Source organism: Cuculus canorus, chromosome 5 (genome assembly GCF_017976375.1).
Source record: "Cuculus canorus isolate bCucCan1 chromosome 5, bCucCan1.pri, whole genome shotgun sequence".
NCBI lineage: Eukaryota > Metazoa > Chordata > Aves > Cuculiformes > Cuculidae > Cuculus > Cuculus canorus.
Genome location: NC_071405.1, coordinates 53,864,225 through 53,881,940, shown reverse-complemented (window position 1 = coordinate 53,881,940; position 17,716 = coordinate 53,864,225). Strand labels below are relative to the sequence as shown.

At 40.9% G+C, this 17,716-nt stretch overlaps 2 protein-coding genes across 4 annotated transcripts; one reads left to right on the top strand and one right to left on the bottom strand.

Annotated features, from left to right (window-relative positions):
* Nucleotides 1-676: 676 nt before the first annotated feature.
* HAUS2 (HAUS augmin like complex subunit 2) lies at nucleotides 677-9,106 on the bottom strand. Its single transcript, XM_054066996.1, has 6 exons — nucleotides 8,851-9,106; nucleotides 6,565-6,657; nucleotides 5,187-5,256; nucleotides 4,226-4,358; nucleotides 2,957-3,065; nucleotides 677-2,826 (listed from the first exon to the last, which is right to left on the bottom strand). The coding sequence occupies exons 1-6, from the start codon at nucleotides 9,007-9,009 to the stop codon at nucleotides 2,677-2,679; spliced, it is 714 nt and encodes a 237-aa protein (XP_053922971.1). The 5' UTR covers nucleotides 9,010-9,106; the 3' UTR covers nucleotides 677-2,676.
* Nucleotides 8,986-17,716, top strand: LRRC57 (leucine rich repeat containing 57). 3 transcript variants are annotated; one of them, XM_054066995.1, is made up of 6 exons: nucleotides 8,986-9,108; nucleotides 9,944-10,112; nucleotides 11,320-11,455; nucleotides 12,413-12,594; nucleotides 13,148-13,333; nucleotides 13,923-17,716. In XM_054066995.1, exons 2-6 carry the CDS (start codon nucleotides 10,029-10,031, stop codon nucleotides 13,962-13,964), a joined length of 630 nt encoding a protein of 209 aa, XP_053922970.1. In that variant the 5' UTR covers nucleotides 8,986-9,108; nucleotides 9,944-10,028; the 3' UTR covers nucleotides 13,965-17,716. The 3 variants fall into 3 exon arrangements, with proteins under 3 accessions (XP_053922970.1, XP_053922968.1, XP_053922969.1); XM_054066993.1 differs by having other exon boundaries at nucleotides 12,413-12,681; XM_054066994.1 differs by lacking the exon at nucleotides 8,986-9,108 and adding an exon at nucleotides 9,125-9,315 and having other exon boundaries at nucleotides 12,413-12,681.

Genomic DNA, 17,716 nt, shown 5'->3' with positions numbered 1-17,716 from the left:
GCCGGAGAGGAGGGGTTTCGGGAGGGCTCGCCCCGGGGCTGCCTCCCCGGCATCCACACCGGGGATTTTCAGCCTGGAACGGGACCGTCGGACCGAGAGACGGGGGATTCAGGCTTAATCCCCCCGCAGCATCACCGAATTCTCATTCGCAGCGCCGTGACATCCCGGGTTTTATGAGAGTTCGATGCCGAGGGGCGCTGCTGCGAATCCTTTGGTTGGCAAAGACCTTTGAGATCGAGTCCAACCGCACCTGCCCGCTACTAAACCAGATCCCCGAGGACCTCATCTTCTCGTCTTTTAACTCCCTCCAGGGACGGGGACTCCACCACCTGCCTGAAACCACCTCTGTTTCTTTCAGAAATAAAACAGTCAGTGTAACTCTACATTTCTGAAGACCAGCAGTGTTTAAAGAGCAGAGCACTCCGCATTTAATTAGTTCAACAGGAGTTTAAGGAAGCATCCTTTCCTTAGCAGTGCTAAAGGAAAGCTCTCCGGTGTTTTAAATTCTTTTTAAAACCTCCAGTCTTTATGTGGCTTGTGTTTATTGGGCAAAATAAAATTTTGAAAATTCCAAAGAACTATAATTTAGATCGATGTCAAGACTGTTGCATTGGTAAAGATACTTAAAGTAATAAACAATCACCGTAAGTTTTAGAAAATACTTTAATATTGCCCCTGTCAGCTACCAATCTCCTCGTGACGATGTGAGCAGAAGCAGCATTGGCTCCATGCATAAACAAGATGCCAGGCTCAATAGACCATTTGTTTTCTGCCAATGTCATTACTCATTCTTAACTGGACCTTTTCTGCATTTCAAAATATGAGAAACTCTGAGCTATGTCTGAGTATCATATAAGAGTATTTTATGGGCCATTTAAACAACTTCTGTTTAAACTGGCTTTTAACTGTACTATTTACTCATACTTAAAGTATGTTCTCCTCGCAAGACGATTTACCTTAAGCTCCAGAAACCTTAAACGCAAATGAAAAAGATATCACAATACAGAAACCTTCAGAGCAAAGTATGGATGGATCCTTTGGATTCAACACTTTTCCCAGTTCATGGTCCACCCCAGAGATGCTAAAATGAACACCTACAAGCTATGAATCACTGTTTCTTAAATAGATTCATCCCTTTAATCATATTAAATAATGAATTGGTATGTCAATGGCAAACGGTATTGGCTAACTCTACCAGCTCCAGTCAATACTCCAATAATGGATACAGTAGAAGAAAATACGCCTGACTCTTTGGAATATGGCAAAACCACATATTTATTTTCATTTCAAGGAATTATAAAGAACAAACTAACTAGAAATGTTTTCATTTTATTCCTGGAAGCGTTAAATTAGAACAGCTTTAATTTGCCTGAAGTAAATAATCCCTGTAAGACATCCCTCTAAGAGGTTAAGCCTGTGATAGATGCACAGGACAATGATTCCAGGAGTCTGGATTCTGTTTCTTCCCATTTCACAAACTGTGAAAAGCATTTTCAGTAAAAATTCCATCTCCTCATCTGGAATTGTGTGGAAGAGCTTCATTTCCACAACTCAAACAACAGCGCTATGGGATTTCAGACTCAAATCCTACCATGACGTATAGCCAGCATTCACATAAAGATTCTATTCAGGTTTGTGGCACTCAAATGCCAGTTATATATTCTTGGATCCTATCTGACATTCTGCTTGACTTAATCCAAATTGTTTCTCTCCTCTTAACTTTTCTCAGCAGCAGCAGAGTGGAACTTCAGCTGCACTCTATATAGTATACTAGAGAACTGTTACGCTACACTCCTTTACACCATACCCAGCAGGATGATGTAGTCGGTAAAGATTAAAATGGGATTCTCAAAAAGTTTCAGACATAGAGTAGACCAATTACAAGTAAGTCAGAGCAGTGTGCGTGTGCTTAACAAAGCTCGGATGATTTCTTCTTTAATTCTACTTGAAGTTTTTATGCAGGTCTGATAAACTACAGTGACATTTATGTGGTACCGAGCCACCTAGTGGTTACTTTCACAAAATAAATGGGAAATCAACAGGTTGGATACAGGAAGAATTCAGGTAATATAAGCAATACAGTGGTAGAAAGGAGTAAATCTGCACCACTTCCAGTTTGCTCTATATCCTGAATACAAAACTGAACAGCCTCTAACGACAACCAGCTGTCCTGCTTTATAGGCATCACACCAGTGATATTTTACCAACAAGTCTTTTCATGACAGAAAAGTCACGAAGGTTGCAAACTGGAAAAATGAATGCTTTTGCTAAAGTGTCAGTCATACTCATGGAACAATAGTTTTATTCGAAGGGGGGCACTGAATACAAACAAAATACAGGATATTATCAAGATGCTTATAAAAACTAATAGAGACACTATAGCAAGTGCATAAGAAATATCAAACCACATTTGCATTGATGATACACGCTCCAAGGGAATTCTGTCCAACTATTTAAAAATGGAATTCCTTAATGGTCTTCTCAGTAGCCTGTCTTCCTGTGAGCTCATTGTCCTTGGTGCTTTTCTTCTTGTAACAGTTGGAGAACTATCACATAAGAACAGAAATATAACTACCTATAAAGTCCCTGTTAAATTAAATCACAACTACATTGTAGTTTTCACCTGAGACCATAAAAGGTAGTTCTTTGAATAGCCACTTCATTTGAGGAAAATTGTTAGGTCAAATATAAACTGAAGTCCAGTTCAGCAGTATTGCAGATGTCATCAGAATACACTTCTTTTTGTACTTCTCTCCACTTCAATATTTGCTCTGCCAGCTCCTCCAACTCCATCGCAAGCACCTCTGTTCTTGTCAAAGCAGTGTCCTGAAGCAGAAAAGATTTCATCCTATACATTCTGTCAATCTAGCAGGACATAAAAATAACCTAAACAACCAAACAGCATTGAATTCTTAATATGGAAGGAGACAGAAGGAGCAGTTCTTTTGCTACTCACCATGTCCTTCACGATGTTTGGTACCTGAGGGATGCTTCTTACTGCCTGCAAATAGCTCTCAAGCTTCTCAATGAAAGTCACAGCATCAGTCAACAGCTCAACTATATACCTGTAATCAAGAACGAGCCCCCTACTCAGAAGTTGTGGAAAACAATGAGGATTTAGAATCACAGAATCACAAAATGGTTTGGATTGGAAAGGACCTTAAACATCACCTCCCTTGCCACGGGCAGGGGCAATTTCCACTACAACAGTTTGCTCAAAGCCTCATGCAACCTGGCCTTGAACACCTCCATTGATGGGGCATCCACTTCTCTGGACAACTTGTTTCAGTGCCTCACCACCCTCACAGTAAAAAATTTCTTCCTAATAGCTAATCTAAATCTCCCCTCTTTCATCTTAAAACCGCTACCCCTAGTCCTATCACTACATTCTCTGATAAAAAGCCCCTCCTTTAAGTACTGTAAGGCTGCTATAAGGTCTCTGGAGCCTTGTAGATACTGGAGGTGCTTCAGCTTTCCAATCACCTTCGTGGTCCTCCTCTGCAGGATCTTGCACTTGGCCTTGCTGAACTTCATGTGGTTAGCACAGGCCCACCTCTCAAGGTCCCTCTGGATAGTATCCCTTTCCTCCTGCGTGCCAATCACGCCACAAAGTCTGGTGTCATTGGGAAACTTGCTGAGTGTGCGCTCTTCTTTCCTTCCCCTGTGGGTTTTCTTACTCCTCTTCTGCAGTTTTATGCAAGTTCCTAACCATCTAATACATTTCTCTGCAATTACACATCTTTTATGACTCTCACAGAAGTGAATTTGTACCTCTTCAGTAACTGGCCTAGATATTTAGACCAGGAGAAGAATGACATTTTTATAACACGTACTATGCATGTCTGTGAATCATTCACACACTTATTCAGAGCAAATGACAGCAGAAGGAAGATATCAAATGCCAAAGTAGCAATTCATGCCTATGGGGAAGCATAATAAATCAAGCATTTAACCATGCTTAAAACAATACTTCACAAATGATTATGTGATCTTGAGAAGATGAGACCAAAAACTTAAGCAAATATTCATAAAAATATGTATCACTACTTTTCTATGAATGCAGCAATGAGTAAACTATTAGCTTTTAGCTGAGATTCTGCTACCATTGCTTATTTCTATTCTTCTCAATGGAAAAGTAAATGAAGGCACATGGTTTTTATCACTTATTAGTTCAAATCAATTTGGACTCATGCAAGCAAAAACCAATTATTCTCTATATGCCTACCTGTGGAAAGTAGCCTCAATAGGCAGGCTGTCTTGACATCTGGGCTTTATCAACCTCTTCCTAAGAGCCCTCTTCTCTTTCAGTACGGCTTCCAAATGCCTGTTCATATCTTGCAAAATCTCACATTTCTTACCTATAAAATAAAACGGCGAAGTTGAGACTATTATCTTGCTAAAACAAGAGCAATATTTACTCTGAAAAAAAGACTCTGCAATAGATGAAAAAGTTTCATCTGTTGCACTGGACAGTTTACACTAAAGAAAGATATCATTAATCAGAATTACTTTTGTTGGACTGTATAGGACTTAACATCAGCATGCACCTTGAAAATATACCTAATTTTTAGAGACACAGCTTTGTTAAATGTTTTACATTATTTATAGTTTTAAGTAAACTGTCTTAGAGATGAAACCATCTTAAACAACACCATAGTACTGAAGCATTACAATATACTTCACTAGCCCAATGGTAGTAGCAAGCTAGAATGTTTTTAAGCATCCCATCAAATTGCATTGGGAAAAGTGTGATAGAATAAGGAAATAAATACATATGCTCTCATAATACTAAAATGAAAATCCAAGTAATTTTAGGGACATATAAATGCAGGAGAAATACACTGAGTTACTGGAAAAGCAGCAAAGTGGCACACAGGACAAGGGAAGAAAATCATATTACTGATCATCTCAGAACTGATGCTCTACTGACAGCACACACATGTACACGTACACACTCCCCTTTTTTAAGAGAATAAGTTACATGCAGAGCTTCTACTGACACAGCAGAGGGTACAAGTTCAAGCAAGCATTCTTTAGGGGAGAATAAAACACTTGGTACCTCTAACAAGCTATCCAGTGGAAACATCTGCAATAACAATAGAAGTGCCACGTACTCAGATGAAAAATGAATCTGCTGATTAAATCATTTAACAATCTTCTTTTTTCTAAGGCACAACTGCACTTACCTAAGCAAAAAGGGTGAGCAATGTCTGCTGTTTCCTTCTCCAACTGCAGAATTTCAGTTTTCAGTTTCATCTAAAACAATAACACCAAACGAAAACACATTTTTAAACATACTTATCCAGATATTGTGGATAAGTATGGAGATTGGGAAGGAAGTACAAAGGGAGGAGGCAGGAGGATGGGCACGACTGCATGTATAAAAGTGAGCATTTGCATGAGAGCATGTTAGAATGGCTCTCTTGAGTGATTCTACTACTAGATGAGGCTTTTTCGGTCAGTAAGAAAAAACTATTTAAAATATAAACCCAAACAATTTAGTGATTCATTCTGTCTTCTCGAAAAGACAGAGCCTGCAATTCATTCCTAAATCACAGAAGCTTAGATCTTCTCGAAAGCAGGCTCATAGTCTCACAGCCCCAAGTCTCTTCCTCCTGGCAAAGACTGCTTTGTTGTGTTGGGGTTTTTAGCTGTGGGAGAAGCTCTCTCAGGTGCACCTCCTAGCTTTAATTCTTTCCAATGATAAACCAGCAGATACCTTCCTCTGAATGAAGGAGTTGTGGTTGTTTTGGCTAGACAAGAGAACACTGAGGAAAGCGTAGAAAAGGATGACGTATCACTCTCTCAAAACACACAGAGAAGTGTTGCTTTGCTTTTCTTTATCACTGAGGACAAAAATAAACCTGCTTCAGTGAAAGCATGATACTGAATATTTGTCAGAGAGAGTACTTTGTACATGAAACCTTCAAGCAAAGGAGGCTAACTAGCCACCTTACTGGGAGCTGGAAACTGTTCCTCCTGCCAGTCAATACAGTACGCTGCTGCTGCTGTTTAACTCATTCTCCAAAAATGTAAGGGATAAATTTGTCACCCTGCTTTGCAGTAAGGCTTTGTACCAGCTGAAGTGCACATTGTGTAATGTAATAAACACAGGTTTTGTACCAGTGAGCAAATGCTCAGGAAACATCATCATAAAAATCAAGCCAACAGCCACTTCAGCCAATAAGAAATGACAGAGGTTCTCTATTGCTAACCAACAAAATGGTCTGGTTGCTAATAAATACATTTTCATGAGTTGTAAGTCAACTACAAATACTTGTTTGTTCTTCAGAAAACTCAACTTAATGCTCTAGTCAAAGACGCAAACTCTTGCATCCTTCCAGTTACACTGAAAACTTCTGTTTCATACTTTTGTTCTTTTCTTTATGAAAACTCAGTCCACTGGGGGAAAAATGCCAATTGTTAATCAACTAAACTGTTAAAAAAAACCAGACTCAAAACATGAAACAACAGCACACTGCAGTCTGATACCTCATCAGCTGACATATATTATCTTCAAGTACTGACGTGCTGAGTGTATGAAGACAACAGTAAAGGCTGTACCTCATTGATTTCAGCTTGAATGTTTGCCATTCTTTCCACCTCTGAGAATTTCACAAAGCACTGGGCTTTTCCATGGGTTAAATCCAATGTCTCCTGTGAAAGGAAAACGATGGCAAAAATGCAGTCAGCAGCAAGAACATATCAAGTAAACATATCAAGCAAATTCTCAAGATTGGCTTTTAATAGTCTAAAATTACTGTTAATCTGTTGTGCTATGCAATGCAGCAAATTTCAGCTAAACAACTCATAAAATAGATGTGTTATTTGGAGAAAATGAACAGGCACAAACATTTCATAAGCAGCAGTATTGAGAGCACTCTCAGAGATACTGGTTCATATGCTGCTGGAACACATTAGAGAACATAAAAATATTATGTTCCCACTGCAGAAAAAGACACATCAGAAGGTATGGTTATTCCTAGTAAGGAACAGCTTTATCAATGATCTGGATTAAAGGGATGGAATGTACCCTCAGTAGTTTCCAGATGACACTAAGCTGGGCAGAACTGTTGATCTGATTGAGGGTAGAGTAGCTATACAGAGAGATCTGGACTGGATCTATGGGCTGCAACCCACAGTACGAGGTTAAACAATGCCAAGTGCCAGGTCCTGCACCTGGGCCACAACTTTATGCAATGCTACAGGTTTGGGGAAGAGTGGCTGGAAAGCTGCCTGGCAGAGAAGGACCTAGGGGTGTTGATCCACAGCCAGCTGAATATGAGCCACTAGTGCGCACAGGTGGCCAAGAAGGCAAATGGTATTCTAGCCTGTATCAGAAACAGTGTGGCCAGCAGGACCAGGGAAGTAATCCTTCCCCTGAACTCAGCATTGGTGAGACCACACCTTGAATACTGGGTTCAGTTTTGGGCTCCTCACTAAAAGGACACCGAAGCACTGGAGTGTGTCCCAAGAAAGGCAATGAAGCTGCTGAAGGGGCTGGAGAATAAGCCTTATGAGAGGAAGCTGAGGGATCTGGGGTTGTTTAGCCTAGAGAAAAGGAGGCTGAGGGGAGACCTTATGACTATCTACAACTACATGAAAAAGGAGACTGCAGTGCAGCAAGGTGGGTGTTGGTCTCTTCTCCCAGGTAACTAGTAATAGGACGAGAGGAAATGGCCTCAAGTTGCATCACGAGAGGTTCAGATTAGACATCAAGAAAAATTTCTTCATCAAAAGGGATGTCAAGCCGGGGCTACCCTGGGAAGTGTTTTGAGTCACCATCCCTGGAGGTATTTTAAGATGGGCAGACGAGGTGCTCAAGGATATGATTTAGTAGTGGACAGGTATGGTTGGACTTGATGACCTCAAAGGTGTTTTCCAACCAAACAGTTATGTGAGTCTCTGAAAGCTGTCAGCAGCCAAAAACACAAGAGACAATCATAGAATGGTTCAGGTTGGAAGGGACCTTAAAGATCACCCAGTTCCAACCCCTGCCATGGGCAGGGACACCTCTCACTAGATCAGGCTGCCCAAGGCCCCATCCAACCTTGCCTTGAACACCTCCAGGAACTGGGCATCCACAACTTCCCTGGGCAACCTGTGCCAGTGCCTCACCACCCTCATAGTGAAGAAATTTCTCCTTATGTCTAGTCTAAATCTGCCCCTCCCCAGCTTATAGCCATTGCCCCTCGTCCTATCACTACAGGCCTCTGTAAACAGTCTGTCCCCAGCTTTTTCATAGCCCCTTCAGGTACTGAAGATGACTAGAAGGTCTCCTTGTAACCGTCTCTTCTCTATTTTCAGCTTAAAACTGTTCCCCCTCCCTCTAGCCTTGAGAAGAGGCTGAGAGGAGACCTTATTGCTCTCTACAACTACCTGAAAGGAGATTGTAGAGAGGAGGGTACTGGCCTCTTCTCCCAAGTGACAGGGGACGGGACAAGGGGGAATGGTCTCAAGCTGCACCAGGGAAGGTTCAGACAGGATATCAGGAAAAAATTTTTCACAGAAGGGGTCATTGGGCACTGGCAGAGGCTGCCCAGGGAGGTGGTTGAGTCCCCATCCATGGAGGTATTTAAAAGACGGCCAGGCGAGGTGCTCAGGGACACAGTTCAGTGACAGATAGGAAGGGTTGGACTCGACGATCCAAGAGGTCTTTTCAAACCTGGTGATTCTATGATCCTATGATCCCTGCAATCCCTGATAAAGAGCCCCTACCCAGCTTTCCTGCAGATCCCATAATAACAATCCCTCCGCCTCTCAAAGCTAAGAAGCACTTCCACGGACAGCAGCATGGCTCAGGTCTCCCATCGCATCCGAAGGCGCGGGGAGGGAAAACGGACCCTTTACCTCGCACCGCGCCAGCAGGGCGGCCGCCGCCGTGGGCTGCCCCGGCTGCTCCTCTCCCCAGCGCTGCCCGGCGCCGCTACCACCCTCTTTGCCGCCATGGTTCGCATCTAAACACCGCCTCGGCCGAACCCCGCCGCTTGCGCCGGAAGCGGCCGCCATGTTAGCCGCGAGCAACAAGCTCTTCCGGTTCCGGGGGAGCCGCTGCAGGGGGCGGTCGGGACGTGGGGCTCCCGGGCTGCGGCGCTGCTGCTGCTGCAGGTGGGTTGGGCCGCAGCGATGGGCCTGGTGAGGCGGGGCTGAGGCCGAGGGGCCCGCAAGGGGTTCGGGCCGGCTTCGCCCTCGCCCGGGGTCCCGCGGGGGCTCTCGTGCTGGCTGTCTCCGTTCCCCGCCTCCTGACGCTGATCCTTGGGCTTCTCCTCCGGTCTCGATTGTCCCGGGGATTAAACCCTGCTGAAGTTACGAAAGGTGGATGTTGTGTGGCTACATCCGGAACCACAGCGAGGGAGTCGAGGCTCCCAGGGAAACGAATGCTTCCAAAAAAAGCAGGGGCAGCTGCAGGGTTGGCCGGGGCTGGCTGATGGCACTGAAATCACGGCCAGTCTCTGTGGAGATCTCCTTACACGTCAGGGCTCTGAAAGGGCTGAAACGTGGAGAGTAATGAGATCTTGCACTTCGAATTATAGAATCCCCATAGAATAGTTTGGGTTTGAAAGGAGCTTAAAGATCATCCAGTTCCAACCCCCCTGCCATGGGCAGGGACACCTCCCACTAGATCAGGCTGCCCAAGGCCCCATCCAACCTGGCCTAGAACACCTCCAGGGATGGGGCAGCCACAGCTTCCCTGGGCAACCTTTTCCAGTGTCTCACCACTCTCATAGTGAAGACATTCCTCCTCCTTATGTCTAGTCTAAGTCTGCTCCTCTCCAGTTTATAGGCATTGCCCCTAGTCCTGTCACTACAAGCCTGTGTAAACAGTCCATCCCCAGTTTTCTTGTAGCCCCTTCAGGTACTGGAAGGTCGCTATAGACTCGGAATGTTGAAATGCTTGTAGCGTTGGGGACGGAAATGACTTTTTACATTTGTTTTCTCACAGACTTTGGATTGCAGTTCTCTAGCGCGGAACAACTGAGAGAAACTGTCTCTCACTTAAACTCTACGCTTGACTGAGAACTGTTAGGATGGGAAACAGTGCACTGAAAGCCCACCTGGAGACAGCACAGAAAACTGGTGTGTTTCAGCTAACAGGAAAAGGACTTACAGAGGTAATGGAATTGCAGTGGAAATGTGGCTGCTTGTGTGCATGGCTGACACTTTTGGAGATAAATTCCCATGGCTTTGTTATGATGTGCTGCATATGTGTACATCTCATAAACAGTGATGGATATTTTTTTTTTTCCTTTTTACAGAGCACTTTTTTATTTGCACTGTCTTCTTCTGATTGAGGATTTATCTGTCAGGGCACATGTATGCTTATGAGCTTATGCCTTAAAGTGTGTTGTGTGTATGTTCAAGAAGTACTAGTTCGAGTATGCTTTTTAAAAGAGGGCTGTGAACTTGAAGGGAAAAAACCCATAAATTTTATAACCGTGTTATTACCTGGAAAGTTACTCCACAATTTGTCACATTTAGATACTTAAGTTGTATTTAACTGTAGTCATATGAATAGTCTGTACAGGGCTGCAGGCATCTTGAAGTTTATTGTGCCAGAAATTGTTTTGACACCGACTCCACTGCAGAAAATACAGAATGTCTTGGAACCATAAGTCAATTAACAATTCACAGGATAGCCAAAATAACTCTATGCTGCAGTAATTTTCTATGACTTTTCTAAAGTATCTTCTTCCTCCATCCTGCCTTCTCTCTTCTCTTTTATTCTGCCAAACCAAAGGAGAATCAAAGCCATAGGTCTGTTGACCAGGGCTCACTGATTGTAATTGTCGGGTTTTTCCTTTTTTCAGCTCAGTGCTAATTGCAGATTAAAGTGGTAGAGGATGTTAATAACAATAAGGAAAATGGCTCATGTAATTATTTAAAAAGGAAAGCAAGAGAAAAATTTCCCAATCCTACTCTGCTAAAATATAGCGTTGTTAACTAACTGTAGAATATTTTCAAATGACAGGCGTATTTAAGGGAAACACAGAAGAGGATTAAAACATAAATGAGCTTGTGTCACGGCATACTTCCTTCTCCCTTTTTGATTTAAACTCTTTGGCTTAAAAACTGCTGTTCCTAGATGTTATACTGTCTCTTTTATATCTCTTTTTCCTTCTGCAGAGGAAAAAGAAAATTAAAAAATATGTATTAAGCAAATTCACCAGCTTGTTTGTACGGTGTAACGACTGGACATTGTGATATATAGAACAGTTTGTAATAGCAATACAAATTTCAGTTAAAAATTTAAGCTGTGTAACTTGAATGTTTGAAGTCATACAAACTACTTGAATGCTTGTCTTTTTTTCTCCCCCATAGTTTCCTGAAGATCTGCAGAAGCTAACAAGCAACTTAAGGACAATAGACTTGTCGAACAACAAAATAGAGCTCTTGCCACCTCTCATTGGAAAATTTTCCTTTTTGAAGAGCCTTGTTCTAAACAACAACAAACTGAGTATGCCCGCTAATTAATATCTCCACTAATTAATATCTCCACAGATTTTTAAAATAATAACCTGACTTCTCTGATCAGTAATTAAATGTAATGATTTAACACTCACGAGATGTAAATGGGGAGTTTAGTCACCTAAACTGAAATCTTTGGAATTCATGTACAGGGAAAAACCCCAAACCCATAAATTCTTCAAAACTAGTTGCCATCTAAGTTGTATTATCAGTTTTACAATGACACGTAAGTACTTGAACCGTAAAACGTTTCTGTGCTGTGTCTTGTCTGAAGGTTTAACAGTGTGAGATAATTTAGTACTTGCATAGAGGACAGATAATGAAGATGATCTGTAGAAAATATTGCTGCCCATTCAATGGTAGGTAGACAAACATCCAACTTTATGGAAAAATTAGCATGACATGAAGAAACTAACTTTTTAATATGGTATCTGCCTTTTTGAAAAACAAATGTAATTTATAAACCTCCTTGAGTCTGTAGTGCAACTCAAGGAGTGCTGCAGGTTGTAGACATGTAGGTAGAATGTAGGACAAGTGAAGACCAGCAGAACTTACGTGGTGAGGCTTACATGCTGGCATGATAAGATATGAATTATCTGAGAACTTACCATGTTGTACTTCAAATATCATAGAATATGTTGGCGAAGTGGTTAGTAAAGAGTATAACTGATAGTCTAAAATCATCTCAGAGTAGTATTTGCAGCCTGTGAAAAAGGCAACGTCTGTCTTGTCTGCGGATTATTAGTAAGATATTTATGGAACATGGTTAAAAGCATGAAGTTTCTGTGCAGGCATCCGTGCCTTCATTGGAAAATGGAGAGGAATCCTGTGAGAAATGACTGTAGCATAACACCATTCTCCATGTGAAGTTTATTTGAATTAAATGGATATGAATGTTTACTGCTTTTTGTTTAGGTCATCTCTTTGTTCTGTCATTTATTTCTAGCTGCTTTACCGGAGGAGCTGTGTAAACTGAAAAAACTGGAAACACTACACTTAAATGGCAATCACTTGAGGCAGCTACCGACTGCATTTGGACAACTTTCGGCTCTCAAAACCCTGAGCCTTTCTGGAAACCAGCTTCGGACTGTTCCTACCCAACTCTGTGGTCTTCGCCACCTGGATGTGGTAGATCTTTCTAAAAACCAGATCCAAAACGTGCCTGACACTGTGGGAGAATTGCAGGCTATCGAACTCAATTTGAATCAGAATCAGGTCTGGTTACTGAGATATTATGGGCAGATAGATTTAGGACATAGTTTAACTTGGACTTAGTACATCCACAGAACAGAAGCTGAGACCATCAAAACTTTATAACTAAAAGATATCTGGACACAACAGAAATGAGGGATCATACTACAATTTATGTACTGATACATCCAGCTGCCTGATTTGACTAACTAACAAATCCTTAATTTACTCATACAAAAAATTACTTGAACAGTTCTTGAGTAGGAATCTGATGAACAGATGGGTAGGTTGCCTGTCACCATGGAATAAAAAAGTTACTTAGATTTTTGATGATTATTATTTTTGCTTACACAATGTTAAATAGTTTTAATGTACTTTACACTTACAACACTAGCAATTGTTCTGTATTAGTCTGAAACAAATAACTTGAATTAATCATGGATCACTAATGTTTTAATCCCATTTCTCTCTGTTTTTTGATTTGTACCAGATTTCCCAGATCTCAGTGCAGATCTCCCACTGTCCACGCCTCAAAGTCTTGCGTTTAGAAGAAAACTGCCTAGAACTCAGCATGCTTCCTCAGAGTATCCTCAGTGATTCCCAGATCTCACTGCTTGCAGTAGAAGGCAACCTCTTTGAAATTAAGAAACTCAGAGAACTGGAGGGTTATGACAAGGTTTGTGTCTTTTTTTTTCTTCTTTTTTATTTTTCTTTTTTTTTTAAACACGCTTCTCTTGAAGTCCTTACCCAGTACCTCAGAATACTAAGCTTTTATGCTGGTGAATGAAAGCACAGGCAGTCTGCTGCTTGTCACTGGTACTGGATTCTTAACTAATCTCTGAAAAGAATTTCAAGAGTTGCTCAAAGATTAACTTCCTCAGAGGATTCAGGATCAGTGTTCTTTTATGAGCATCTTTTGAAGGCTTCCTAATGACACAAAAAATAACGGTTGCTTCTTATTATGCAGCACTCAGCTCTTTAACGTTAGTCCATCTTTAACAGTTGAGATTTGACTGTTGATCACTGTGAGAACTTTCTTTCTAGAACATTAATCTGAATTACAGCAAATGGCATAAAATTGGGGGTCTTTTTGGTGTGTGTGTGTTTTTTTTTTTAAGCTAAAGCTCTAAAGGTCATATCTGGGAAATGAGAATATGCTTTAGATGCAGACTGCATTTGAGCCTGAAAGCAGAAGCTTAGCTGCTTTCAATAGTAATTCATTTTGTATTAATTTCTGAATCTTAGATTTTTTGTTTTCTTTGTAGTATATGGAACGATTTACAGCTACAAAGAAGAAGTTTGCCTGATCGTTATTCTCACCCTGTGTTCCCAGTAAGAAGAGTTAGTTACTGACTAAAGCACACGCTTCACTAACTTAAACCAAGGATGATGAAGGAGATGATCACAGTACTCCTCCTCTAGTAGTCTGATACGGTCTGTTAAGGCCACATTGAATAAACTTGAAGTAGAGAACATGGGTATTGAACTGATAAACATGCCCAGGGACCAGTTTTGATTTTTGTGCCACTATAGCTTTTGACGCAGTATGTGTTCTCCTTTGATAGGGCTTGTACTTCCACAGAGAAAGGGAAGGCGTAGTTGCTCGTTCCTTTTCTCAGGAAGCTGGCTGTTGATAAGGAATGTTTCTTTAGGAAACATTTTTTTCCATGATGGCACATGGAAGTTCTACCACCAAAGCAGATCTGGAATGTGTTGCAGTAAGCACTATTCTACAGAGAACTTGTACAGATGAGATTTTAGTTTAACCTGTATAAAGCTTTTATGAAGCACAAAGAGTTGTGACTAAGTTAAGTGTTTTATTAACTGCTTCCAGTAAATAATTTATGGTTTGAACATCTTTTATTCCTATTTTAATGTACAGGCTTTCTCTTCCCATAAGCAGGAATTGCACTACAGTCCACTTCTGCTTGAGCTATATAAAAAATTAGGTTCATCTTCATTTTATTCAGTAAAAATGTATATTGCTGGAAAATATAGTATCCTTGCACTGACTCCTTGTGTACAGAACAATGCTGGAAGTTTTAGCCATCAGTCTACTGCTGCCTTATTACCAAAAGAACCCAGAAAGAGCTAAAAATGTATGCAATTATGTAACTTATACTGAAAAGGAAAATGTACTTGTTTATTTTAGTAAATAATTTTCAAAAAATCAGTTTATTTGGTGTAACTATGACTGTTGTCACTTAAATAAGTAGTACTGAGCTATGACTGAAAGCCATCTGTTACTTAGGTACTTGGTTCCATCAACTGCTTTGAAAATGCAGAGGATTTGAGTGTATCAGCACTTGCATTAACAATTCGGTTAGTATGTACTGCACACTCAAAACAGTGAAGTAGGAGCTGTACTGAGTACAGTTCTTGGCAAGATAAGCATGGATGCACCTATTCCTAATGCGAATGTCTTACATTAACTACTGTTCTATACTTAGGCTTTCCTGCAGGAGACAAGAAAGGCATGTGGACAGCAAACTAAAGGAATTGCTTGTGTCATCATTAAATGTATTCAACATCTTAGGCCATCTGCAGCTGTGAAAAATGAAGTGACATCTGCTAATCTTTTTCCTCAATGTAACAACTATAATTAAGATTAGTGATAAGCGGTTCATTTATAAGATGCTTAGAAGAGGTATCTAGTTCTCTGACCCTGTTGCTCTCTTATTTAAATTCTTACATAGTAATACCTGTTATCTTACCAACACTTACAAATAGCTAGAGGGCAGATGTCAAAAGGATGGGGTCAGACTCTTCTCAGTCCTGCCCAGCAGCAGGACAAGGGGCAATAGGCACAAACTGGAACACAGGAAGTTCCACCAGAACATGAGGAAAAACTTTACTGTGAGGGTGATGGAGCACTGGAACAGCTGCCCAGAAAGGGTGCAGAGCCTCCTTCTCTGGAGATACTTAACACCTGCCTGGATGTGTTCCTGTGCAGCCTATTCTAGGTGAACCTGCTTCAGCAGGGAGGTTGGACTAGATCTCCAGCGGTCCCTTCCAACCCCTCCCAGTCTGTGATTGTAAGTGTTTTAAGGAACACAGCTCCTTATTCAGAGGACAGATATGATCTATCATTAAACAGGGAACTGGTTTTACTTACAAACTGTTACTTCATGGAAAAACTTCTGTAAGAAGCAGCTGACAGCAGATGCTTACAAGGCCACTTCTTTTGCAAGACATCACAACTGGGGAACTCAGTGTTTAAGTTTCCATAATGCAAGGCCCTGTACAGTCAGAAATCTATAAAGCTTCATACTAACAGACTCCAGCAGGGAATAGTTTAAAGCTGGAAGCCTGTTTTAAATTTTAGCTCCTGCTTGATAGCTAAATCCCCTTTGAAATATTGGCTTTTTTCCCCCCTAGAGATTTGTCATGCACGAGACACCTACAGAGCTAGGCCCCCTCAGCCGATTCCCTCTTTGCATTCACCAACTCTGACAACTACAGCGTGGTCTAGTATCAACATGCAAGCACTCAGCAATGTTTTGCTGGGGTGGTTTGTGTTGGCATGGGCTTGGTTTTTTTTCTTAACTGGAAATATCTGTGCTCAGACACAGTGCTTTTCTCATTGAAGATTTATCAGGATACTTTTATCTCTTTGATAAAGATACATAAGAAGAGATGTTAGATCATAACACTTTAAAACAATGCATTTAGTATTGCTATAAAAAATAATCTTACTGCTTTTGAAAGTATTTGTGGAAGTAAGTCAACATTTCCCTTATGTGTTCACTAGTATATTCAGAAGCCTTTCAATTACTCATTGTTAGGCTCCTTTGTTACCTCAGAGTTATGACAGCGATCAAAAATTTTGGTAAGTAAGAGGGAGAAAAATACCATGCAACTCACTAAGTGGTACCAAGTCATTCCTGGATTAACTAAATTTGTTCCAGAAAAAGAGGAACCTTATTTTTGTTTCAAGAAAAAAGGCTGATACCCTCACATGTTTTGGCTCACAACAATAAATAACAGTGACTAAGTCACTTACTGGAACACTGTTGTGTACATTTCAACATTGTATATAATCTAGTAGTAGTTCTATATTGCAAGTTTCTCAGTTTTCCCTTCTCACCATTCACCACTCTGCAACAAGGGACACAAAACCAATTTCTTTCTATGCACTTGCGTTTTGTTCATTGTTTAATTATTGAGGTAGAAAGTGTTACTGTAGTTCACAATATAAACCCTTTTGTATTTTATTTCAAACCTGTATCCCTTGCTCTCCATTTTTCCACTGCAGTTGATACACTTTTCATCCATCTGTTCAATCAATATTTAGGTAGTGCATTGCTGTTTCAAGAACAGCAAAGGTGAATTAGGAACTGCAAGTCACTGCATTGTGTAAACAGCAGATTGTTTCACCACTTAGCTTTCACAGAGGAAACTTCTCCAAGCCCCCACACAAACAGCACATGCTGCAGTTCATACTATAGTTACCCCTGAATTAAGCCTAAGAGGCTTAATTCCTTTTTCATCAAGGCAGAGGCTGGCTTGAACTTACCACTTAGCATTTGAGTGTATCCATGGACCATGTGCTGCATGCTCAGAATAGTTACAATGGCAGGGTGTCCTTTATTTTTTTTTTTCCTAGCTGTTGGTTGAAATATACTATGAAAATTACTTCTTCAAAGCCACTCCTAGATATGCTATTCTCTCTTGCAGCTCAAAACTGCTGCAAGTCAACACAAATCTACATTCTCCCACCCCCACCCTCCTCCCCTCTAAGAGCATTCTGAGAAGCTGAGGCTTTGGTATTAGAGAAAATACAATTTAAATTGCCTTGCAAGTAAAATTGCATTGGCAGCAGGTTAAATCACAAGATTTCACCTACTGGAATAGGTATTTGCTAGGTGTCTGTTACTACTACATGACTTGAAAGTTTATTAGTTCCTTCATCATCCTGAAGTATAGTCCCATGTCAAATTTCCAAAAGAGAGACACATTCCAAAAAAGGACACATTTCATAGTTTAAAGTTAAGTGATGTTGATTATGCAGGGATGAAACTGGAGTGTTGAGAGATCACAATATTCCTCTCTTCCCAAC